Raw genomic sequence first — 25,895 nt, 5'->3', positions numbered from 1 at the left:
ACACAGGGTGAGATTAACAGATTTTGCCTATTAAAAAAAGGAAGAATTCTTGAGTTAAAAAACTGTCAAAACAACCTGAATGTAGCAGAGTGACAAAAAGTATTGGTATCATATATGATTTGCAATGGGTTAAAATCCATACCGTATAAAGGATTTATTCAACTATAGGAAAACTCTTAAGACCCCAAGAAGCAGACCATTAACACAGGAAAAACACATAAAAACAAACACAAAATGTTTAATTATTAATAAACTAAACAAAACTCTTACCTTTTAATTAGTATAAAGAATTTAATGGTAAGATTTTCCTTCATTTGGTAATATAAATGGTTATTACATTTTTTTAACTGATAGAAATGTTTGTGATCAAGTAATCTCCTCAAGAATTTGTACTTAGGGAACAAGCAGAAGAAAAGTATTTATGTGGAAAGTTAATACTTATAATAGTGAATGATTAGAACTAATTTCATTCCCAACACTAATGAAATGAGTAGTAAATTATCACATACCAAAATTGGGAACATTATACAGAGTTAAAAATGACAGTATGAACACTGGGCATAAACATAGGAGCATGCTTATAATCATGTTGCATAGTAAAAAAATTCCACACAATTGTGTGTATATTATAATTATAATTATGTCAAAATAGATATATTTGTGAATAGAAACCAGAGGGAACATGATATGAAAATAAATTTTAGTGTCATGGAAATGAGTGATATTTTTCCCTTTTTAACTTTTTTCTGATGTTAACACTAAATAAACTTTCTTCAAAAACGAAAAACACCACCCTACACATCTTTCAAGATTTAGGTCCTGCAGTAAAAAACCTCCCCCAAACAATATAGTACTAATTAGTGACAGTTTGTATACTCATTAAGTCCTCACCTTCATTAAGTGCTGTCTATATCCAAATCAAAAGTACAGGTGAAGACTGATCTATTCGGTCTTTGGGCAGAGGTTATGCAGTTAAACATGGAACGCAGACTCTTCTGAAGGGCATGTAATTGCAGAGCAAAGAGCGATATAATTTCAAGACTAAATTAGGACTTCATTTTTGCTGCTGGTGTTGAATAGATTCACTCCATAAGTAACACCCAAACTATGTTAACAGAAAAATACACTTTAAAAGGCTATTACATTTCTCTTGGTTGAAACCATTTAAAACTGGTAGGCACAGTGACAGGATTATTAAAGCTACTCTCAACTAGGGATAACAAGTACCATGTTCTATGTACCTATCTATGAAGGATACCAGGTTGCTTTTTAAGTTTTTTATTCAATAACAATCTTACTCCTTCCCACATCAGTCTCAGTGTAGAAATTGTCAAAGCATGTAGAAAAATGTTCATAAAGGTACCTCTTGCTTTATCCACAAATACCTTTCTGGTGAACTGATTGCACCAACATATTGTCTATTGTTTCTAATTCATTTTGCAAGTGTTTACAGTGATTTAGGAAGGCTATAGAACTACAAATTCAGTAAAGGCAGCAAAGTTTCTATCTCAGGTTTTGCAGGGTTGTATCTTAAACTAGTTATACTTTCCTCTCCCCGCTAGGGTCCATGGGGGGCTTTCTAAGGTGTTCCCACCTCCAGTGCTCCAAGCCTGCCCCTTTTCTCCCCTCCTCTCTACTCCTGTTTTCTACTTTTTATAATCTGATTTTACCTCTGCCCACTATCCATTAACTTATTCACTAGCCTCTTAGCACAACTCATCTGTTCCCACCTGTGGGCCCTGGGATGACTGTATCCGGGGACTGATTTCATTTTTTCAGCAAGTAATTTATTGGACATCTACTACATGACGGCCAATGGGCCTTGTCTTCACTTTGACTTCTGGTATGTGGGTGTTCTCCAACTCTTCATGGATTTTCATGGGACTTCTCACTACCTAGCTTCACGTGGGTTGTATGTGCGGGTGCCCTTAACTTTAGCAATTCTGTTTTTGTTTGTTTGTTTCAGCATATTATGGGGCTACAAATGTTAAGGTTATGTATATTGCCCATGCCCCCTCTCCCCCTCGAGTCAGAGCTTCAAGCGTGACCATCCCCCAAACCTTGCACGTCTCACTCATTATGTTTATATATACCCATCGCCTCCTCCCCCCTCCCACCTGCCCGACACCTGATAAATGTTATTCCTATATGTCCATCCACTTAGGTGTTGATCCATTAATACCAATTTGCTGGTGAGTACATGTGGTAACTTTAGCAATTCTTGACAGAGTTTTTTTTTGTCCTCTGTATTAAGAATATTCTGTGAATTTCTGTAACTCCAATTATGTTGCCATTCAAATTATTTTGTTTAGTTTTACTTTTTCTACCATCTTGTGACATTTGCTTTCATAAATTTTATGAACTTCAACCATCTTCTTAAATCTGCTTTATTTTAAATGTATGCCTAATTTTTGTTACTAGCCAATTAATATCTAAAATTTTCTTTTGTCTTGATGATTACCATCTATAGTTTTTCTAGATTATTAATGTCTTTTCAGAAATCATGTCAACCTTTTGAGAAGAAAAACCAATATGTTACAGAGAATGTCTTCTCTGCAGATACGTCACTGGATTAACATAATGGGCATAGCATTTTAGATTTTCTTTGGGCAAATCAAAATGAAAAGGGCAGACTGATATACCACTCATCCCTTCTTTCTTGTGTCTTGTTTTTTTTTTCTTTTTTTTTTTTTTTTTTTTGAGACAGAGTCTCGCTTTGTTGCCCAGGCTAGAGTGAGTGCCGTGGCGTCAGCCTAGCTCACAGCAACCTCAAACTCCTGGGCTCGAGTGATCCTGCTGCCTCAGCCTCCCGGGTAGCTGGGACTACAGGCATGCGCCACCATGCCCGGCTAATTTTTTATATATATATCAGTTGACCAATTAATTTCTTTCTATTTATAGTAGAGACGGGGTCTCACTCTTGCTCAGGCTGGTTTTGAACTCCTGACCTTGAGCAATCCGCCCGCCTCGGCCTCCCAAGAGCTAGGATTACAGGCGTGAGCCACAGCGCCCGGCCGTGTCTTGTTTTTAAGAGCATACATTTTTAACGAATATAATGGAGGATATTTAAGTTTACTTTTTGATATGAACTTTATAAATGGCTTATTTTAATTAATAATCTTAAATCTAATTCTGAGCATTTATATTATTTATACTTCTTCCAACAAGCCATTTTACCAGCCTCTCCACAGTTGTAGAACCAGCTTTAAGTGTTAATTATTTATTTTGTGCAACTGATAAAGTCCTGAAACTCCTAGAAATAACTTTTAATGATTACAGAAATGCTTTAGAAGGTATGATGGCTTGTAAAAAATTTGTTCTGAACTTTCTACTACTTTCAAATATTTTAGGGGAGGTGAAGCATATGCTCATTTAAATCATCTTATTTCAGTTGACTGCTGGATTCTTTTTTCAATAAAACAAATTTTTACTTTGCTATAAAAAAAGTGTTAATTATCACAATGAGGCTTCCTTTCTAATACTAATTGAACATTTTCCCTTCTATTTTCCTGGCATAATTTTCTGTCCCATCCTCTGTCCTCCCCTTGCATTTTCCTTCTGAGAATTCAAGCTCTATGCTGTCTATTTCCCCTGTATCTTACAGTATCTTCAGTCATCTCATTTGAATTTCTATACTGTGGCCTGTTATTACCCATGCTTTTAGTTGTTCCTTACTCAGTTCTCTCTCTTTTTAAATGACTTAACATGTTGCACTTTGACTAGCATGAAATATATTTTTTACACTCTGGATTTTTAAACCTGTGTAGAATATTATACCATTATTGTGTTTCCTTATAAATACATTTTAAAAATTGTTCTAATATTTTATATGTCCGTGATTTTAAAATTCACTTTTAGAATAAACTTCATCATTCTCCATTTTAAACTATGCACCTATCCCTCTATTGTGTCTTCTAGCCTGTGGCCCCATATCCCCCCCCCCACAATATGGTATTAATTGAAAGCATGCTAGCCCAAGAATCAAAAGATCATGGCCCTCCAACACATTAGCCAGGCAACTCTGACATGCCATTTATCCTCAATGACTGTGTCCACACCTAGGCAATGAATGCATAGGACTGAGACCTCAGAAGCCGCTTTGGGCTCTGATATGCGATGATTCTAATTGTGATGACATTTGTTTGTTTCCAAAGTTAAATAAATATTCATATTTTTACATTTTATTACTTTTTTTTAAAATCACTATTGTATAATTTCCACTTTGATTCAAGTGTTTTTCTTTTGAGACAGAGTCTCACGTTGTTGCCCAGGCTAGAGTGAGTGCCATGGTATCAGCCTAGCTCACAGCAACCTCAAACTCCTGGGCTCAAGCAATCCTCCTGCCTCAGCCTCCCAAGTAGCTGGGACTACAGGCATGTGCCACCATGCCCGGCTAATTTATATATATATATATATTAGTTGGCCAATTAATTTCTTTCTATTTATGGTAGAGATGGGGTCTCACTCTTGCTCAGGCAGGTTTTGAACTCCTGACCTCGAGCAATCCGCCCGCCTCGGCCTCCCAGAGTGCTAGGATTACAGGCGTGAACCACCTCGCCCGCCCTGATTCAAGTGTTTTAACTTTATTTTTCCCACATTTTCCCTTTATTTATCTTTTAAAATATAGATATTCACAAATTTAAATGCATGTGTTAATTCTGGTGCATATAATTAATAGTAGTTTAAGAGTAAATAATGGGCTGTCAATAGCAACCTAGCTCTTAATGCAAAAATTTAAATTTTTCATAGGAAAGTCAACATACAAAATAAAATTTTAAAGACTAAATTCTTGGTTCCCTTTTTAAAGATTTATTTACATAAGTTTTATAATTTTATGTTTAGCTCACACTAATATAACTTCAAAATGAACAATTTGCCTCAATTGATAATATTCATCTCAGAGGTCATTTTGACCCACAAATCAGTTCACTTAAATGATTTTCTTTCCAGCTGCTAGAATAAAGTATCCTTTACTTTTTGTCAGCAGTCACAAATATTGGAAGATAGAGTTCAGATATGTCACTTCAGCATTAATATCCTTCCTTAAATTTATTTGATCAACTTTCAGATTTATTCCAAGTGAAGAAACTTTTGACTTTTTTCTCTCAGTAAGCTCTTTGGAATGATAAATATCATGAATAATTTGATGAAATTATTTTGCATATAATATTTTAATATACTAATAGAATTTTTAAAAACAGCCTTATTGAGATATAATTTATAAATCATAAAATTCACCCACTTTAAGTATACAATTCATTGTTTTTTAGGATATTTACAGAATTCTGTGACCAACAGCATGATCTAATTTTAGAGCATTTTTGTCACACCAAAAAGAAACCTTGTAGCCATTAATAGTCACTCCCTTTACACTCCTTCTCCTCCTCTACTAATCCTTAATCTACTTTCTGTTTCTGTAAATTTGCCTATTCTGGACATTTCCCATAGATAGGACCATATAATATGTGGTCTTTGGTGTGTGGCTTCTTTCATTTACTGTAATGTTTGTGAGTTTCACCCATGTTGTAGCGTGTGTAAGTACTGCATTCCATAATTAGTAGCTTCTTTAGTAAAATGAAAATCAAAATGAGTGATGTGGTTCAGTTGAAAAAAATGCTTATTTAAGATTCGAACACTTCTGCTTTCTGGTCCTTTTTAACCTTTTTGACAAGTTATTAATTTCTTTGACTCAGTTACTTCATCTATAAAATGTGAATGTGGTAGCTTTTCTTATCTACCTTAAAGCATTAGGAGAATAAACAAGACAGTATGAGCACCTAAAGAACTATATTAATACAGAGTATTAAACTGCCTTTTAAAGTGGTTTTCCTGGTGATAGGAAATCAAATGATTTAGGATAAAAGTATTAGAATTTCCTTAAATACTACTTTAGTCACAAAGGAAAACAGTAATTTTAATTTCTTTGCCCAAAGGTCTATTTGCATCCGCTCATTAATCTTCCAGTCAACCTTGGGTAGCTGTAACAGTAGCCTGCCTGCTCTTAGAACAGGTTGCTGAAGAAGGGAGTGCCTATGATTAATTCAGGAATCATCTTGTATAGCAGATGGAAAAGTCTATGAACAGAGTTCCACTATGACCTTACCTGCAAGGTCTGATTTCCAGAGGGAACTGACTGTGTTGACTTGACCAGCCTTTGTGATTCCTTTTGAACTGGGCTCCAGTGAGAATAATGTAACCTTAGCTTCTAATAAAAGGGGGAAAGTGCTGATTTTTACAGACAAAAACCAGGAGGTTCGCAGTGATCCTTAGTTATACTAAATCCAACAGCCCTTAAAAGAGACCAGCTTGATATTGGGACACTGCAGGCTGCTTCTATGTCCAAAAGCGGGATGACGCAAAAAGTACAGTTTCTCTGGGTCTCTAAACAAGTTGCAAGCCAGATAGTACTAACTAGAATCATGAGAATTCTTTGTTAGAGAGAGGTTACCATTGAAGTATGAAGTTTAATAAATGGGTCTCCTGTGGAAGCCAGTTGGTCTTTGATCACTGGAATCTTATGAGATTATCCTTGTTTCCTTGCTTTTTCATTTGCCCCCAACATTGAATTTTTATCTAAAGAGTACCACTATTTTATTTATTGTCTCCATTTCATGAATACATGAATCTTGGAGGAATTTTTCTATAATGATCATAGGCATCACTTCTGAGGATGAATGTCTCTTTTATGAGGCTCCTTTCTCTCCTTTGTGATAGCTGTAATTTTGGTTTATTCTCTGGTCACTTTTTACCTGTGCATTGCAACATTTTCTCCTCATTCTTCACCTCCAACGCTATGTTCCTCTTCTAAGGCTAGATTTTAGTCTTACCACTTTCTAAGCCTTTTCTTTGGCAGCACCATACCCCTGAAGGCCTTGGGGGTAAATTTTAGACCTCAGATTTTTTTTTAATCCTGTGGGCTCTATCCTTTGCCTCATTTCCTAAATCCATCTCTGTCAGAAAGATTCTCGCCTTGCATTCCTTCTCCCATTCTACACTTGTGGCATAATGTGAATGCATCTCCCCACTCAATCCCAGTGTAAATTATTTTCTTCTCCTGCTTATTCAGGCACCAATCACCAATTTATTTGGTCATTCAGCAATACTAGTTAAGCACCTATCATATAATTAACACTAGGCTTTATCAGGAACAAAGATGGTTGATGTTCTGTCTTCTCTGTCATATGAGGCTTCTGCACTAAGCACGATATATCCTCAGGGCAACTCCAGCTAAGCAGCGGGGGTGGGAGGGAGAAGCTTTAATCTGCTTCTTTTTTAACACCTACATGGGCACATTCCTGCCTACACACACAGTCACTCTTTCATACATGGACTTCCCCAGGCACAGAATATAGACATTTACAGATCAACCACATTCATAGGCCAATAGCATGAGTAATAGTGACACTGTCTTAATGGAAAATAAATGACCTCCTCTCTCCATCCTCCCACCCCCTTGTCCAATGTCTCTGATCTCTTGCCAGCATCTCCAACATCTCTCTCCGACTAGTTAATCCCTAATGCTGTCCTTACATCATTTTTTAAAAAATCATTCTTATGAGTGCAGGTAGATTTTCTATTCTAAGTAGCAGCTAACATTCATGAAGCACTTACCACATGTCAGGTACAGTAAAGCCACAGGTACCTCCTTACTGTCACCTTCCTGGGTTAAGCTCTTTTATTATCTCCAGTTTACAAGTGAGATTACTGAGGCCTAGAGGAATTGAGTCATTTGCCCAAGACCACACAGCTACTAATTAGCAGAAATGGAACCTGATTCCAGAACTGTGCTACCAAAACTTGAGCTCTTAACCTGTGATCTCCACTGCCTGTAAATGTCAAAGCATATATATGTTACCATTAATTATACTTCAGAGTGAGCTACTGTACCGGGCCCCTTGCAGTGTGGCTAGTAGCAAATGTAAGTCGCTACATGGGAAAGGCAGAAGAGGTTGAAAGGAAAGTAGATACCTGATGACGGGTTACAAAAACCCCCGATGGGTATGTTACATGGTTTAGTGTTGGGCTACTTTAATATGATTTTTTTGTTTCCTTTTACCAAAATAAGCCATGTTCACTATTAATTAGGAAATTCCAACATTCATATAGAGTTAAAAACATTTAATGTGTTTATAACTTCTAGGCTAAAATTTAAGTCCTTCTAGACTTAAATTAAAGGACTTAAATTTTATTTCTTTTCTTTAAGAGACATGGTCTTAGCCTGCAGTCCCAGGCTGGAGTACAGTGGTGTGTTCACAACTCATTGCAACCTAAAACCCATAGGCTCAAGCAATCTTCCTGCCTCAGCCTCCTAAGTAGCTAGGACTACAGGCATGCACCACCACACAAGGATAATTTTTAAATTTTTTTTTTGTAGAGACAGGGTCTGTCTATGTTGCCCAGGCAGGCTGGTCTCAAACTCCTAGCCTCAAGCAATTTCCCACCTCAGCCCACCAAAGTGCTGGAATTATAGGTGGACACCACCATTCCTGGCCTTAAGTATATATTTTTAAAAAAATAAAAGAGTTTTTATAATCTCTACCCTCTCATTCGCACTGTTATGAAATCTTTACATGTCAATAAATATTTGTAATATTCTGTTGTTTGGATGAATCATAATTTACTTAATCTTACCCTATTGTAGGACAGTTATTGTCACCATTTTTCTGTTAAAATGATACTATGATAAACATCCTCATAGCTAAATATTTTTTTTTTGAGACAGAGTCTCACACTATTGCCTGGGCTAGAGTGCCATGTGTCAGCCTAGCTCACAGCAACCTCAAACTCCTGGGATAAGCAATCCTCCTGCCTCAGCCTCCCGAGTAGCTGGGACTACAGGCATGCGCCACCATGCCCAGCTAATTTTTTCTATATATTTTTAGTTGGCCAATTAATTTCTTTCTATTTTTTTTTTTTTTTTTTAGTAGAGACAGGGTCTTGCTCTTGCTCAGACTGGTTTTGAACTCCTGACCTCGAGCAATCCTCCCACCTCGGTGTCCCAGAGTGCTAGGATTACAGGTGTGAGCCACCATGCCCGGCCCATAGCTAATTTTTTTTACATGTCTGTGTATATTGCTTTAGGATCTCTTTGGTCTTAAAATTATAAAAAAAAAATTTGTTTCTTCTTTTCTTTTTACTTTTATATTATGTAATTGTGTGGTAGATTTTTTTTAGAATGTAATTAGTTCAAAGTAGTTTTGTAGCATGAAAGTACTCCTTTGAAGAATTTCTTGTCCTCTGCCTATTTTGCTGCCATCCCAGCATAGAGAGAAGGGGTGCAGAAAGAAGAATCAGTACTCTGTGCAGATACACTTTATCTCTTCACACTTTTGAGTGAATTAGTCCGGCATTCAGGTATCTCTGTAAACATTCTGATCATGAAACATACTGATTCATTCAAGGAAATTGATGTTTATATAGTTATGTAACCCTATTAGAAAATGTCTTAAATGTTTTAGATCTAAACTTCTCTATCTTCCATTTATTCATTTACTTTGTTATTAACCCTGGTTTTTTTTAATCCAATAAATGTTTTAATGTAACTACATGTGTACTGAATTACATCTTTTAAATTGTATATCCACACCTCTTCTAACATCTGATATATAAAAATCTCCAAATGTTATTTCAGTCCCTTCTGGCATAATGCAGAAAGTGTTAAATGTACTTCAAGAAAACTTGTTTCAAAATAGATGTGAAGTAAACCTCTGAAATATAAATGCTAAAATGAAAGAATTCTGTAAATGGCTGTATCACCATCTGAGCTTTGTAAGGTGTTTGCTAAAGTTAAAATATGTTAATTTGAAATTGACATAGTCAGATATTCAATGGACAATATATGTAACCTTAACATTTGTGCCCCCATAATATGCTAAAAGAAAAAAAAAAGAAAAAAATTCAATATACAGCAAAACTGTCCTTCAAATATGAAAGAGAAATAAAGACATTCCTAACTAAAAAAAATAAAAAATAAAGACATTCCTAGCTACAAAAAAAGAGAGAAAGAACTGTTATTGGTGTACATTTTTACATGTGCAAAGTTTTCTTCTGTAAAAGCTTATTATAATAGTTTTAAATGAGATATTAGTTTTGTAAAGGGTGAAGATCTCATCAAACTTTTATATAACAATATAGATGTTAAATTATATCTAAAGCAGCAGACTGATTTTGTTCATTCAAATCAGTTATATATTAGTTTAAAGGACTTATTAATTTGTTATTTGAAACATTAATTTATCACTCACCAAGACCAAATGGGGCACTTGACTTATTTAAGAACAAGAGAATATATCTTGTTGATATTTATATACTGAATATAACTAGCATGGAACCTAGTTATAACTAGAGTAGGGTCTCAAAAGTGTCTATTGATATAAAATAACATATTTATAAGAAAATTCCGCCTGAGCAAGAGTGAGACCCCGTCTCTACTATAAATAGAAAGAAATTAGCCAAACAACTAAAAATAGAAAAAATTAGCAGGGCATGGTGGTAGGTGCCTGTAGTCCCAGCTACCTGGGAGGCTGAGGCAGGAGGATAGCTTGAGCCCAGGAGTTTGAGGTTGCTGTGAGTTAGGCTGATGCCACGGTACTCTAGCCCAGGCAACAGAACAAGACTCTGTCTCAAAAAAAAGAAGAAAATTGCATTTTAACACTAAGATACATAACAGATAATGTCAGTGAAAACTGCACAACAATTTCCATTCCATGTACTATATTTTAATCTTAGATACTTAATTTTAAACATACTTGCTGGCATTCTTATTTCTAAAGTCTGCAAAGTTTTATTCATTCTTTCAATGATTATTTTTAAAGCAACTATCATGTCTCAGGCACTATGAATATAACAGATAAGGTTTCTGTTCTCATAGAGCTTACGTACTAGTAAGTTTATATTGTAAAGATTTAATGAGTGGGCTGGGCGTGATGGCTCATGCCTGTAATCCTAGTACTCTGGGAGGCTGAGATGGGCAGATTGTTTGAGCTCAAGAGTTTGAGACCAGCCTGAGCAAGAGTGAGACCCACTTTCAAAAAAAAAAAGATTTAATGAGTGGAAAGCACTTAGGATATAGTGCCTAGCACATAGTAAGTACCCACATTTATTAGCTGTGATGGTGATGGAAGACGCCCACATACAGATGCTCTTCAAAGCCATGAAACTAAATGAGGTCACCTTGGGAGATAATGCAGGTAGAGAAAAGGGCTAAGACATTAATAGAAAAAATTAGCGGGGCAAGGTGGTGTTCACCAGTAGTCCCAGCTACTTGGGAGGCTGAGATAGGAAGATCACTAAAGCCCAGAAGTTTGAGGTTGCTCTGAGCTGGAATGAAGCCACTGCACTCTAGCTGTAGTGAAAGAGCAAGACTCTATCTCAAAAAAAAAAAAAAGAGAGAGAAGTGCTAAGAACTGAGCCTTGTCAGCCAGTGGACTTGAAGTGGAAAAAAAAAAAAAAAAAAAAAAAAAAGAACTGAGCCTTGGTACTTACAGTCAACACTTAGAGTGGACCTAAGAATCAGAATCATCAATAGACACTAAGAAGCAATAGTCAGAGTATTGCCAAGAGGGAGAAAACAACTGCATCAAATGCTGCGTAAAGTTTGAATTCGATAAAAACCAAGAATTAAATTTTGGAGTCACCATATAGCAGGTCATTCGTGACCTTGAAAAGAGCTGTTTCTATGGAGAAGTGAAGAAGAAAGCTAGATTGGAGTTGATAGAACAGAGACTAAGGAAAAGTCAAATCATGAAAAGAGTATCATGAATGGCTAAGAAATATAAAGTGAAATACTTAGCTTCAGTGGTAAGCAGAGAACTGCAAATTAAACCCACAGTAAGATACTACTTTATATTCTTTAAATTGGCAAAAATTAGAAAAATAGCTATTTCTAATGATTATTAGGAAAGCAGGAAGCTGCAATCAGTGAGATAGGAGCATAAGCTAGTGCATCTATTCTGAGAACCATTTGGCAGTATTTATGTGTATGCTTATGACCTCATACTTATAACTAATATTACTCTGGAGACATACTTTAGACAAGCTCTCCCATAAAGTACACAAGAAGATGCATTAAAAACTTTTGTTTTAGGATTATTTGTGGTGACAGAAAGTTTCAGGTAACATAGGTTCCATCGCTATAGTACTGGGTAAATAAAATGTGGTATGTAAACGTGATGAAATATATAGCAGTCAGAAAAGAATGAATCATATCTGCATGGATGGTTAACTCAAAAAAAGTAAGCTCAAAACACATTGTTAACTGAAAAAAAGTAAGAGTTAAAATGAAATTTGTAGCTTAACATGATTTGTGTAATTTTAAATACCTGCAAAAAGTATAATTTTTTTTTACATGTAAGATGCAGGTCATTAAATTTGCAAGTGTGGAAGCTCTCTAGATTGGATCATTCCCAAATGCAAATGAACGTGTCCCAATATCATGTGTTTTAAAGGCAAAACAAAGCAAACATCTCCCTTCAGCTACAATTGGATTTCTCTACTCCTTATTCTTTCACTGCTGTTTCAAATTCATCTCCTGCCTCTACCCACATCCTTCAACAATTTTTCTTCCCCTTTTTGTTTTTCTTTTATACCTTGGACACACAGAACAGAGTTGATTAGACTCCTTAGTACACGGCATGCTATCATCTTTGATCTGTGCAAGCAAGGTCTCTCTCTAAATAATGTATCTATAAATTTTTTCTAGCACAGAAAAATACAGAGAATAATATAACAAATGAATGTGAACCTGTCATCCATATATACCAAGTTTTAACATTTTGCCATAGTTGCTCTATAAATTGTTAAAGAAAAAAACTCCTGTTTTCACTCTTCTCCATACAAACATAATCACTGGTAACACCAGGCCCAAGTTCAAGAACACAGTCCTCAAGGTCAGGAGTGATGAGATTTGAAGCAGAAGTAGAGGAGTGGCCTTAACACCATCCTCAGTGCTCCCAGTGCTCTTGCCACTGTTCTCTTCTCTACATAGATTAAGTAATTTAACTCTCAGAACAGTCCTGTGCAACAGTGACCATTTTACAGATGGTAAAACTGGAGTGCCTAAAGTCATACAGTTAGTAGGAAGCAGACCCAGGATTTGAAATTAGGTGTTGGGCTCTAGAGCTCAGCCTGATACTTCTATAAGATCCTATCTTAGACAGTTTGTTAAAAGTGTTGAGATTTTGTTTTTCTTTATCATTGATGATCTCTACCATTTAAAAAATATATATATAACCTTCAATTTCTCATTAAGAATAAATTTCCTCTGATCTCTGGTGCTAATTCTTCTGCCTGCTTGTTCATCCCTTCTGCTGCTTTAACTTGGAACCATTTTTCTCCATGTAGTACTACTTTGAACCAGTTCTTAAAATTTTTGGTGTTTTCTTTATCCAGGAAGTTTTACGCTTGAAATATCTTTCCACTATAACACTTTTATTTATTATTTTCTAAAACACTGTGCTAACTTAATATCTGCTCCAAGTGACTATAAAGTTTTGTATCATCCTATAAAATAGCTAACTATGAATACCTTTTTTATATTTGTAATTTCTAGAAACCTTTCAGAATAACAAGATTCTCTTAAATGTCTAATTACCCCAAATCTGATGCCTGTGTAATGCTATCCAGCAAGCAGCTGGCTTCGTATGAAGAGAGGCTAAGAGCTCTTTTTTGTCTTGTTCATTTAAAATCATTTGCTTCTTATTTAATATCTGCAAAGAACACTGTCACATAGTAGAATTTGCTGTTGTAAATTTTGGATTGTTTCCATGGGTTCCGCCTTACATCTGCATGGTGTTTAAAGCCAATGCTTTCTTTCTTTTTGTAGGCATTTAGGGCCTTTTGCCTCATAATCCAATGTCATGCTGAATAACCGAAAATTGAAGTTGAATTTATTTAACTATAGAGAAGGACTGCGCAGAACAATACACTTATTTAAGAACTCCTTGCCTCAAAAACTGAAGGAGCTGTTTTGTGCAGGTGGCTTAATCTCTTTGCTGCTTATCCTAACTATATTCCTTTATATAAGGACAGGAACTGGGCACTCTGCTTCTGAATACAAAAGGACCCTCCTAGTCTACCAGAACCTATAATAAATGAGTAGGATGCTTATACTTCATTCAGAACAGCAAAGATATATCCTATCCTTTTAAAAAATAACTCTTAGCACTTCTTGATCAGAGAAAATCTGACTAAAGTTTTTCTTAAAAAAGAAATTAAAATATATTAATCACTCCGGATTATATGCTGGTGGCCTTTTTACATTATGAATTATTTATAGTGAATCTTTTTTTCTCAAGTCTATGTGGTATCTCCTCTGTTTATATAAATTTTTTTTGTTGATATTACTTGTATTTTCTGTTTCTGTTTACTTCATAAGACAGCCTTCAGAGGTCCCTATTTTTTAGAGTAAAACATTTATTTACTTTCCCAATTTTACTCAGAGATGCTATAAAATATATAGCAAATAATCTTTGAGGAAGTAGCTTTTCTACTGACTGAATTAAAGGCTGAAATACCTATGCTTATATTGAAAGAGGGAGAAAGGGAGATTTAGGTGGATAGGGTAAGAGAATAATACTAGAAAGTAGAATAGCTTTTTCTTTCTTCTTGAATTAGGCCATGATTGTATAGTTGATTTTACTTTAACCCTGGTAAATTCTGGAACTATGATGCACATACATATTCAAATGTAAGCTTAAAAATTTTTTTCAATGCAATAAAAATGGGCTGTGAATTAACTGTCATTTTTACCATCTGCTACTCTACTAATTCTCAGGTAATTGAGAATTAATTGAATAAAATTCACATATCATGTACCAGTTCTTTGGAGTCTGTTTTTAAGATAATAATTCTTCCTTTTAACTATAGCTACATTTAGAAGTAATAACATAAAATTTACTATGTAGGCTCAGACCCATGCTTCATCTAGTTAAGGATTATATCCTGACCAAAGGGACATTTTATGTAAGGCATAATTGTTCTCTCTGATGTCAGTCTCATAAACTCAGTCACAATGACAACATATTTGTCTTAATATCTTTCATCAGAGTTATAGTAATTATTAAACTTTCAAAAATTTAAATCTTTTGAAGTTTGAAATTATACCAGTTTACTACATATTTCACATAAAATAACACTTTTCATTTGTCTTAAATATACCTCTTTAAAGATTCTAGGAATATGGTAACAGATTTGCAGTCTTGCTAGCTACACTTTTATGGAAAAATATTGTAATCCCTTGCAGCTTTTATATTTCAAAAATCAGTGTGTGAGAAAGAACAGCTTTAGGATCAGGTAGACCTGAGTTTAAATCACAGGATCACTTGTAAATAGCTTTGATAATTTAATTACTCTGATCTTTAGAGTCTTCACCTGTAAAAATAAAATGTGTACCTGTTTTTCGTGGTAGCTGTGATTATGGTAGCTATGAAATGATATAGGAGAAAGCACTCTGCAAAGTGCCTGGTCATACAACACCATCAACAAGCATCAACTTCCTTCCCTCCTCATTCTTGAGAGTATGTGTTGAAATCTTTTGGCTTTACCTGTGTAAATAGAACTCCTCTGCAAGCCCGCTTGAGCTTAGTAACAAAGCAACACATTATAGATCCTTCATAAGAGAATCAAGTTTTCAAAAATTTATACTCATAAATAAATTCTCTGTATTCTCTTTTCTTCAATATAATGATGTCACTTGATAAATGGAAAAGATGTACCCAACAAATATTATCTATCAAATCCATATTGAATCTTGTTTTGAGGGGCCACATCAAGTGGATCCCCTCAGCAGAGTTTAAAATCTTCAGTCAGTTTGACTCTTGGCTAATTCATTTACTAGTTGTAATACACCAGGTGAATCAGAGAGGATACCATTTTTTCCTGATCTGAAAAGTGGGGCTATAAGCACCTACATGGCAGTGTGAGGGATAAAATTAAACAATGGATGTAAGGAGATGTTGATTAAAGCACACAAAATTTCACTTAGGTGGAATGAGTTCAAGAGATCTGTTGTACAATATAGCAACAATAGTTAATAACAATGTAGTATAGTCTTGAAAATCCCTAAGTAAATTTTAAGCATCCTCACCATAAAAAAAAGTGAGTGAATACACATTTTAATTAGCTCAATTTAGCCATTCCACAATATGTGCAAATTTCAAAGCATCATGTTGCACTCAATAAATATATAAAAACGTTATTTGTTAATTAAACATTAATTAAAAAATAATATACATGAAAGTACTAGATAAACATAAAAATTTATACAAATGTCTGGTAAATTCCAATTAAAACTTTTGTTTAGAGTGAATTTGTTTTCTGATTTAAGGAACAAGGTCTTCATAAAACAAAGTTAAGAAAGCAGGTTGAAGACATATATGTATTTGTATGAATGCATAAAGATTTCAAAGTTTACTATTAAAATGTCATTGTCATTAAAACACCCAAGCAGATGGAACATAGAAATATTATAATTCCAGTGTTTTGAATTACTTTTTCTGTAGAAACAAACTAATTAGACTATTTGTGTTCATTTTCTACTTTAACTTGTTCTCAAAAAGAGTACCAGCAGGGACTATCTCTGGGGCTAAGGGTTCAGATCTCAGTTTCCACACACAGGCCAATGGCAGGACTTAGACAGTTCAAGCCATTTGTTCTTTCTGCTTTAGTTTCAGTTCTGCATCCCCACACATGTTAGATACAGCTGCTTGAATAATCTTCCTCAAAAACTGCTTCAATTCTCCAGTTCAAGACTGTGGAAGCCAATTTCCTGCTTGCATTCTCCTGGCTTTGAAAGTCATTAAATGCCTTTCAGATGCTACCCAAAGTTAAGAAATTCTTTACTGTGTGCCTGGCACATGATTTGTCTGTTTCAGTTCTACCAAGAGGACTCAGCAATGCTTCTCAGTTCCGGACCACAAGAGCAAGCTCAGGCAATCAAGTGTTTCAGAAGTTAGCCACATGATCAGAAATTCATATGTGTGTTGGCTACGTAAATTTCCTTTGAAAACATTAGTAAAATTTAGCCTGTTTGAAAAGCAGCATGATGGTAGGGGCAGAAAGAGGCCAACACATTAGGTCTGTTGAAACCCATTAATTCCATGAGGTGTTAGGGTAGGGAGGGCTGGGTAGTTGACAGCGAGTTGTGTGTGGTCATACAGGCAAAGTGGTATAAACAGCTGCATTATTCTTTAGGAGCTGAATGTCAACTTTAAAAGAACAGGATTTACTGTATGAAAATATCCGGATACTTAAAATATACTAATCAGAGGAATACCCTGTATCATTTCAGATTTACAATGTCAAGTAGAGGCACTGGGGTTGAAACTTCAGAACACAGTGACAAAGATGGACAACTATGAAGAAATGCTCATGTAAGATGGTGACCATTAAACAACTTGTAAGATAACAGTGCTTTGTGGATGTGTCACAAAATGACAAGAAGTAGAAAGACCCCAGTATGTTCTCTGTGACTTTTCTGACAGTGATTCAATTCCATGGGTCATAGTCTACTGCTGCTTTTCTTGGTTACTTTGCTGGCCTAGATTATCTACTGAAGAATCTGTAAATATTTTTAAATACATGAAGGATTTCCTTTCCTCAGTAAGAAACTTACCTCTCCACATATTAAAGCTTACTCTGTTCAAATGCTGTTAGTTAATATTAAATAGTCTCTGAACTTTTTTATTATCTATCTCTTTATTATCTATCCACAAGAAACAATATTGAAGTTGTTTCTTAAAATTACCAATTTTAGGTTCAAAGCAAGAGTTGAGTACTTTTGAAATGCTGAAGTACTTATGCTTAATATAAGTGAGAAAGAAAATACTGGCAAACAAATGATAAGAAAATATCATTTTCTTATAAAATCAAGAGCACTATTTTAAAAATTAGTTTCATTTCAGAAATGTTAAAAATTATTTTACAGTTTAAACATAGTACATCTATAATTATAACACTAATATAGAGTGTAAATAATCTTTGAAAATAGCTAAATTCTTTTACTTTGTGGTATATAATCTAGTAGCTCTGGTTTTCAGTTCCTATATTTTAGAAGGATGAACCTTATAAAAAAAATATAAATATCTAGAATGCTTAGCAACCAAATGTTTGTATTGAATAACTACTCTTAAGAACAATGTGTTTAATAAAATACTGAACAACACAAGGAGAAAAAAAATCCCTAAAAAATTAATGTATACTTGGATTATTTATAGCACAATAGTTTCTGAAAAACAAGAAGAACCAAAATATTCATGCTTTATAACACTATGGTTAATAGTACAATAAGGGCAGTAGTTCAGCTGTCTGTGTACAATGGCTGGGGTTGAAGGAATGAGTGGACAGGGGTTCCTTAGAAGAGCCCCTAGGACCAGGAAGTAACTTTCCATGAGATAAGAAACATGAAAAAAAACCAAAATGATGAATTTTAGAAAAAAAATTATTGTTGCCTTTCCTCTAATAATATCAGGGAGGGCTTTGTCCATATGGGTGTCTTAAGTGGTAAACAGCCTAGTCAGGCCATAACTACTGTTTGACATTTGCTTCTTGGAGCTCAAGAAGTGAAGAGGGCACCGTCTAGGAATAGAGAGGTGGTGCTAGCGTACAACTAGGCTGAGAGGAAATTTGTGGAAACACCAAGACTTGGCATATAGAGTAGAGTCCTAGAAAGGTAAGAGAGAAGCTAACTATAGAAATAACTATACTGAAGAAAAGGAATAAAGCTTATAGGTTGTGACCATGAATTGATATTTTATGGAAGTTTACACAGAATTCTTTGTATGCATAGGCATGTGCCATATAACAACATTTTGATCAATGACAGACCACTTATATGATTGTGATCCTGTAAGATTATAATTCCATATTTTTGCTGTACACTTTTTGTGTTTAGATACACAAATACTTAACAATGTTTTACAGTTGCCTACAGTATTCAGTACAAACATGCTGGATGGGTTTGTAGCCTAGGAGCAATAATAGGCTGTGCCATATATCCTAGGTATGTAGTAGACTACGCTATTTAGGTTTGTGTAAGTATACTCTATGATGTTCACACAATGACAAAATGGCTCTTTTTTTTTTTTTTTTTTTTTTGAGACAGAGTCTCACTCTGTTGCCCGGGCTAGAGTGCCGTGAGGTTAGCCTGGCTCACAGCAACCTCAAACTCCTGGACTCAAGTGATCCTCCTACCTCAGCCTCCTGAGTAGCTGGGACTACAAGCATGCGCCACCATGCCTGGCTCATATATATATATATATATATATATATATATATATATATATATATATATATTAGTTGGCCAATTAATTTCTTTCTATTTATAGTAGAGACGGGGTCTCGCTCTTGCTCAGGCTGGTTTCGAACTCCTGACCTTAAGCAATCCTCCTGCCTCGGCCTCCCAGAGTGCTAGGATTATAGGCGTGAGCCACCGTGCCCGGCCTGACAAAACGACTCTTAATTGACCTCTCAGCAACATCTGATATAGTTGGCCAATCTGTTCTTGGAACATTATTTATGTTTGAGATATGGATATCGGTGTTTTCCCAATTCTCCTCTTACCTCTCTGTTCACTCGTGAGAATATTTTGCCTGGCAAGAAGAAGGTAGCCTGGTGATATCCCAGTGTCAATGCATAGATCCACTTTTCACATGATCCTAATTTAAACAGGCTAGGTTTATTTCCTTCATTCATTCAATATAAAATGTTTATTGAGAGCCAATTATGTATCAGGACTATTGTGTCCAAGCACTAGATATTGGAGAGATTGGCAAGTTTGCATAGAACTACTTAGGTAATTTCAGGTAATGCTAAGCGTTGCAAATATATAACATAGGCATATTAGAATGTGAGTGATGGGGAGAGGTGGTATAGTTTTTGATAGAGTGGTTGAAATGGCATCCCTTAAGAGATGACCTTTGAGTTAAAATCTGAATAGCAGAAAGGAGCTAGCCATATTAACATCTGGGAGCAAGGAAATCAGGCACAAAGCCCTAAATTCTTGGAAATGAGTTTTACAAGTTCAAAACACATGAAGAAGGCCAGTTATGGTAGACAGAATAATGGCTCCCCAAAGATTTTTCATGTTCTAATCCCTGGAATCTGTGGGTATGTTCCTTTAGACCTGTGGTGCCCAATGCCAGGGCTGAAGACTGGTACTGGTCTGTGGCCTGCTAGGAACCAGGCCACACAGGAGGAGGTGAGCAGCTGGCAAGCGAGCGAAGCTTCATCTGTATTTACAGCCGCTCCCCATCACTCACCACCTCCTGTCAGATCAGCAGCGGCATTGAATTCTCATAGGCACACGAACCCTGCTGTAAACTGCGCATGTGAGGGATCTAGGCTGTGCACTCCTTATGAGAATCTAATGCCCGATGATCTGAGGTGGAGCTGAGGTGGTGACCAGCACTGGGGAGCAGCTACAAATACAGATTATCATTAGCAGAGAGGTTTGACTGCACAGAGACCATAATAAATCAATTGCTTGCAGACTCATATCAAAACCCTATCAGTGAGTGGCAAGTGACAATTAAGCTGCATCTGGTGGCAGACTTTATAATGGCAAGTGAGCATCTTACTTCAATTGTACAGCTGCATCTGGTGGCAGGCTTTAAGTCAGAATCCAACACTTATTTTAGTTCACGCGTAACCTGACTATCAGTTTATTTACCACTTCCATCCATGCCTCTTTCCTGCACTGCACACTTGTCTCAGTCACAGTTTTGGTAAGCCCTCAAGCTAACCCCAGCAAAAATGAGTAAACAACAAACATTGCTGGAGAACTTCTTTGAAAAGGGGAAAGATGCACAACCATCCTGACCTCAAGAAAAGAAAAGAAAAGAAAAGAAAAGAAAAGAAAAGAAAAGAAAAGAAAAGAAAAGAAAAGAAAAGAAAAGAAAAGGGGGAAAGATTCAATGATGAGGCAGCAGAAGACTCTAAAGACTGCCAACAAAATGAAAGTTTCATTTAAAAGAAAATGCCAAGAGTCCTACTTAAATAACATATTCATTGCAACAAGTGATTCACATTCTCCAAGCCCACTTTGTATTCTATGTGGCAACCGGCTATCCACCAAAGCCATGAAACCTTCAAAACTGCTTTGCCAAATGGAGACTAAGCACCCCACATTAAAAGACAAGCCTTTGGAGTTTTTCAAAAGAAAAAAACATGAATATGAAGCAATTATTGAAGGCCACCATTTCATCAAATGTGTCTGCACTGAGAGCAACATTCTTAGTGGCTAATTGTGTTGCTAAAGCTAAGAAGCCCTTTACTATTGGTGAAGAGTTGATCCTGCCTGCTGCTAATGGCATTGGCTATGAACTTTTAGGAGAGGCTGCAGTTCAAAAGGTGGCATGTGTTCCTCTTTCGGCTAGCACCATAACTAGATGAATTGATGAAATAGCAGAGGATATTGGGACATAATTGTTAGAGAGGATTAATGAGTCACCATGGTACACAATCCAGGTTGACAAGTCTACCGATGTTGACGACAAGGCAACAATGCTTGTTTTTGTGTGATGTCTTTTTCAGGAAGATGTGCATGAGGATATGTTTTGTGCACTTTTGTTGCCAAACAACACCACAGCTGCAGAACTATTCAAGTCTTTGAATGATTACATACCAGGAAAACTGAATTGGTCACTTTGTGCCAGTATGTGCACGGATGGAGTGGCTGCCATGACTGGACAGCTTTCTGGTTTCACTACTCAAGTCAAGGAGGTCGCTTCTGAATTTGAGTCTACGCGTTGTGTCACCCATAGAGAAATTCTGGCTAGCCAAAAAAATATCACCTGAACTAAACAGTGTTTTGCAGGATGTGATTAAAACTCTCAGCCACATTAAAGGAAATGCGCTTAACTCACACCTGTTTGTGCAGCTCTGCGAGAAGGACACAGAGCACACGCATCTTCTCTTAATACACAGAAGTGAGATGGCTTTCTAAAAGGTAGACCACTGGCCAGAGATTTTGAGTGATGAGAGCCTCTCCAGAGATTTCTTTTAGAAAAACAGTCATCTCTGGCAGCACATTTCACTGACACAGAATGGGTCACAAAACTTGCTTACTTGTGTGACATATTCAACCTGCTCAATGAACTCAATCTGTCACTTCAAGGGAGAAGAACAACTGTGTTCAAGTTGACAGATAAACCAACTGGCTGCATTCAAAGCCAAACTGGAATTATGGAGGCGACTAGTGAACACTGAGATTTTTGACACGTTTCAAACATTAGAGATTTTGAAAGAGACTGAGCCAGGGCCTTCTCTCTCCCAGCTGGTGCATGATCTCCTATCTCAGCTTTCAAAACAGTTTGAGCATTACTTCCCAACCACAAAAGACCCCTGAACTGGGAAGGAATGGATCCTCTCGACCCATTTGTGAATAAGACAGGTGAATTGACTTTGTGCTAGAAGAAGATCAACTGCTTGAGATCACAAGAGACGGTGGCCTTAAAAGTATGTTTGAGACAACTTCAAATCTCCATACATCCCGGATTAAAATCAAGGCAGAATATCCTGAGATTGCCACAAAGTACTGAAAAGCCAGGCTCCATTTCCAACATCCTATCTTTGTGAAGCAGGGTTTTCTGCAGTGGCAGCAACCAAAATGAGATTATGGAATAGACGGGACATAAGCAACACACTTCAGGTGTCACTGTCTCCTGTCACCCTCAGATGGGACCGTCTAGGTGCAGGAAAACAAGCTCAGGGCTCCCAGTGATTCTGCATTATGGTGAGTTGTATAGTTATTTCATTATATATCATAGTGTAATAATAATAGAAATAAAGTACACAATAAATGTAATGTGCTTGAATCATCCCAAAACCATCCTTCCCCACCCTACAGTCCTTGGAAAAATTATCTCCCATGAAACCAGTCCCTGGTGCCAAAAAGTTTGGGGACCACTGCTTAGATGGCAAAAGGGACTTTGCAGGTGGTATTAAGTTAAAGATTTTGAGATGGGGAGATTATCCTGGATAATACAGACAGGCCCAGTGCAATCACAAGGATCCTTATAAGAGAGAAGAAAGAGGGTCAAAGTTGTAAATGTGGATGTCAGGATGGAAACAGAGGCTACAGTGATGATTTGAAGATGGACAAAGGGGCCGCAAGTGAAGAAATGCAGGTAGTCCCTAAAAGCTAAGAAAGGCAGAGAAATGGAGTCTCCCTGGAGCCTCCAGAAGGAACATAGCTGTGGTAACATCTTGACTTTAGGTTCTGACCTGTGAAATAATAAATTGTGTTGCTTTAAATGCTAAGCTTATGGTCATAGCAATAAGAAATTAATCTATCAGTGTGCTCAGGGGAGTGTGTGAGGAGTTTGGATTTATTCGAAGAGCTCTAGGAAACCTGGGGAGAATTCTAGGCAAGAGAGTCATCTGTCTATGTTTTAAAAGGTCATTCTAGAGATTACTCAGAGAGTGGACTAGAGAAAAGAGAAATCAGACTGGGTGGCAGACTGTGCATTCGTGCAGGTGAGACATGACTGTGGTTTAGCATAGCGTGGAGATGGAGAGAAATACACGCCTAAGGTCAGTCTGGCAGGTTTACTGATGGAGTAAATGTGGCTGGGTATGACAGAGACTGGAAACGAAAAGAAAGAATAAAACATGGGTTTGAGGCTTTTCAGCATGAGGGTAGACAGTTAAGAGGCAGCACACTCTGGTGACTAAGACCCCAGACTACAGATCCAGACTGCTGGGGTTCATATCCCAGCACTACTACTTAGTAGTTATATCACCTTTGGCAAACTTCTTATATTTGGTCTCAGTTCACTCAGTTGTAAAATGGAAATAAGGGCTGCTTGGAGGAATGCATAAGATATATAAGGTGCTACCTATTAGTGTCATTATCCTGTCGGTTCCATTTATTGAAGTGGGAAAATCTGTGAAAGAAATAGATGTGAGGAGGGGGAATCAAAAACAACACTTATGATCTGTTAAGAGTTGAGATACCTTTTTTAGACAGCAAAGTGGAAACACCAAGGAGGCAGTTTAAGAATGACTATTTCATATAAAGAGTGGAATGATATGGACCATCATCTTTCAAAGTTGGGGAAAATATCCAATTATTTTATCTTATTTCCTTTGCTTTGATTGGCAGGAGCAGCAGGGGCTTTTCTGAAGGTTTATTCATAGCAGTTGAAGAGAAAGGATTAATAGTATTTGCTGAGAGGAGAAGAAGGAATGCAGTGCTTATAGAGATATAGGCAGTCTTTCTATTCCTTGCAATTCCTCCATCCTAATGAAGGTCAAGATAACAATTGGGTAATGAAGAATAGACCATTGAAAGAGCAGCTTAACTGGCTTGGGGGTGGGAAGAGGCCATGATGAGGGGAGTTCTTGGGATGCTAGTTTCTCTAGGGAGCAGGGTTTTTTTAAAAAAAATTCCAGCCCAGATCAATTATCTACATACTTAGTACAATAACCAGTAAAAAGAATTCTACTGTCCCTGCCTCTAGATTTGGAAAAGTGTGTATGAGTCTGAACATATAGTCAAAGTTGTGGTGGGGCTTCTGAATCTCAAGGCATTTGTAAAGCAACATTTTTGTTTGATTCTAAACCAAATGTGTAAAACTTGGAAAATATAGTGATATACAGAAAAAATCATAGTTACATTTTGATAGATCTTTCTAGTCCATTTTTCTAAGTAATATATTTTTAACATAATTGGGAATATACTTTATGTACTGTTTTGCAAATTTTTTTGCTTAGTGATATATCCTGGACATTTTTACACATCATTATTTGATATGTTTATAAGTAATTATTAATGGCTACATAGTATTCCAGTCTATGGATGAAATATAATTTATTTACTAATCTCTTGTTTTTAGAATGTCCAAATTTTTCATTTGTATAAGTAAGGTACTTTGAAAAATCATATAGATAAATCTTTATACTTACAATTTTTTAGGACAATTTTTGCTAGAATCAAACTTGAATATTTTTAAGGCTTTTAATGCATAATGACTATTGCCTTCCAATATGATCATACTGATTAGTAATCTCAGCAGTTTTTGCAAATACCTATTTTCCTACTTCCTAGCCAAAACTGGCTATTATAACTTAAAAAATTATACCCCTGAATTTCTGGCTCCTTGTATTTTTCCCTTTGTGACTCACCTCAGCATAGCTTTTGCCCACTTTTCTAATGGGATGTTAATTTTTTTTATTCCTTCTTTTCTAATGTTTTATTTGGGAATAACTTTGTTAGCCTTAAAGAACTCACCCTCACCAAACTTCCATCCAAACCTCCTATAAAACCCACCCCTCTCCCCTTCCTAGGGGTGTACTAGGCAGTAGGGAACTTACTTTCTTTATACCTCCTGATAAGGGCCACTTATCCGCCCTCCACCCCCTGTTGTACCCTAGGGAGAGAGAGGAATGGAATGCAAGAGGGACACTTACTTTCCTTATCCCTCCTGGTTGTTCGAAAAGACTGTATTCACTTCCCCCAGAAAAACCCTCTCTAAAACCCAAGGCTCTCCCCTTTTCAGCCTCCACTCATCTGCGCCCAGATGCACACAATAAACAGTATTTTGCTACACATGAGGCTTCGGGTGTCTCTCTCGGCTCCAGACCTAACAAACTTCAAAATTACAAAAAATTGTACAAAATAGTTCAAAGAGCACCTGAATAGTCTTGTTAACAGTCTAACCCATTTACTTCCTGTCTCTCCCTCTTTCTCTCTCTCCTAGCCCTCTCTTCTTCTCCCTTTTTCCCTCCCTCTCCCTCTCTCTCTCTTGCACACACATTCATACATATATTTGCATTGTCAAACCATAAGTGGATTTCAGTCTGGATCCAATTTCAGTCAAGATCCAATTATTGAGATGAGGATTGCCAAGGAAGAAAGGAATTTTTTAATATGGCAGACGACTTGTTAGAATGGGAGA

The 25,895-nt window shown here is 36.4% G+C and overlaps 1 protein-coding gene across 1 annotated transcript in view; it reads left to right on the top strand.

The window, feature by feature from the left end:
- LEKR1 (leucine, glutamate and lysine rich 1) overlaps positions 1-25,895 on the top strand; it is a 185,005-nt gene that overhangs the window by 102,359 nt on the left and 56,751 nt on the right. Inside the window, exon 7 of the mRNA XM_076004425.1 lies at positions 17,288-17,369. Within this exon, the coding sequence (XP_075860540.1) occupies positions 17,288-17,369 (82 nt within the window). The remainder of the gene's footprint in view (positions 1-17,287; positions 17,370-25,895) is intronic.

The sequence above is a fragment of the Microcebus murinus genome, chromosome 1 (assembly GCF_040939455.1).
Source record: "Microcebus murinus isolate Inina chromosome 1, M.murinus_Inina_mat1.0, whole genome shotgun sequence".
Taxonomy (NCBI): domain Eukaryota; kingdom Metazoa; phylum Chordata; class Mammalia; order Primates; family Cheirogaleidae; genus Microcebus; species Microcebus murinus.
The sequence above is the reverse complement of the archived record's forward strand: the minus strand, read 5'-3'. Positions and strand labels throughout refer to the sequence as shown.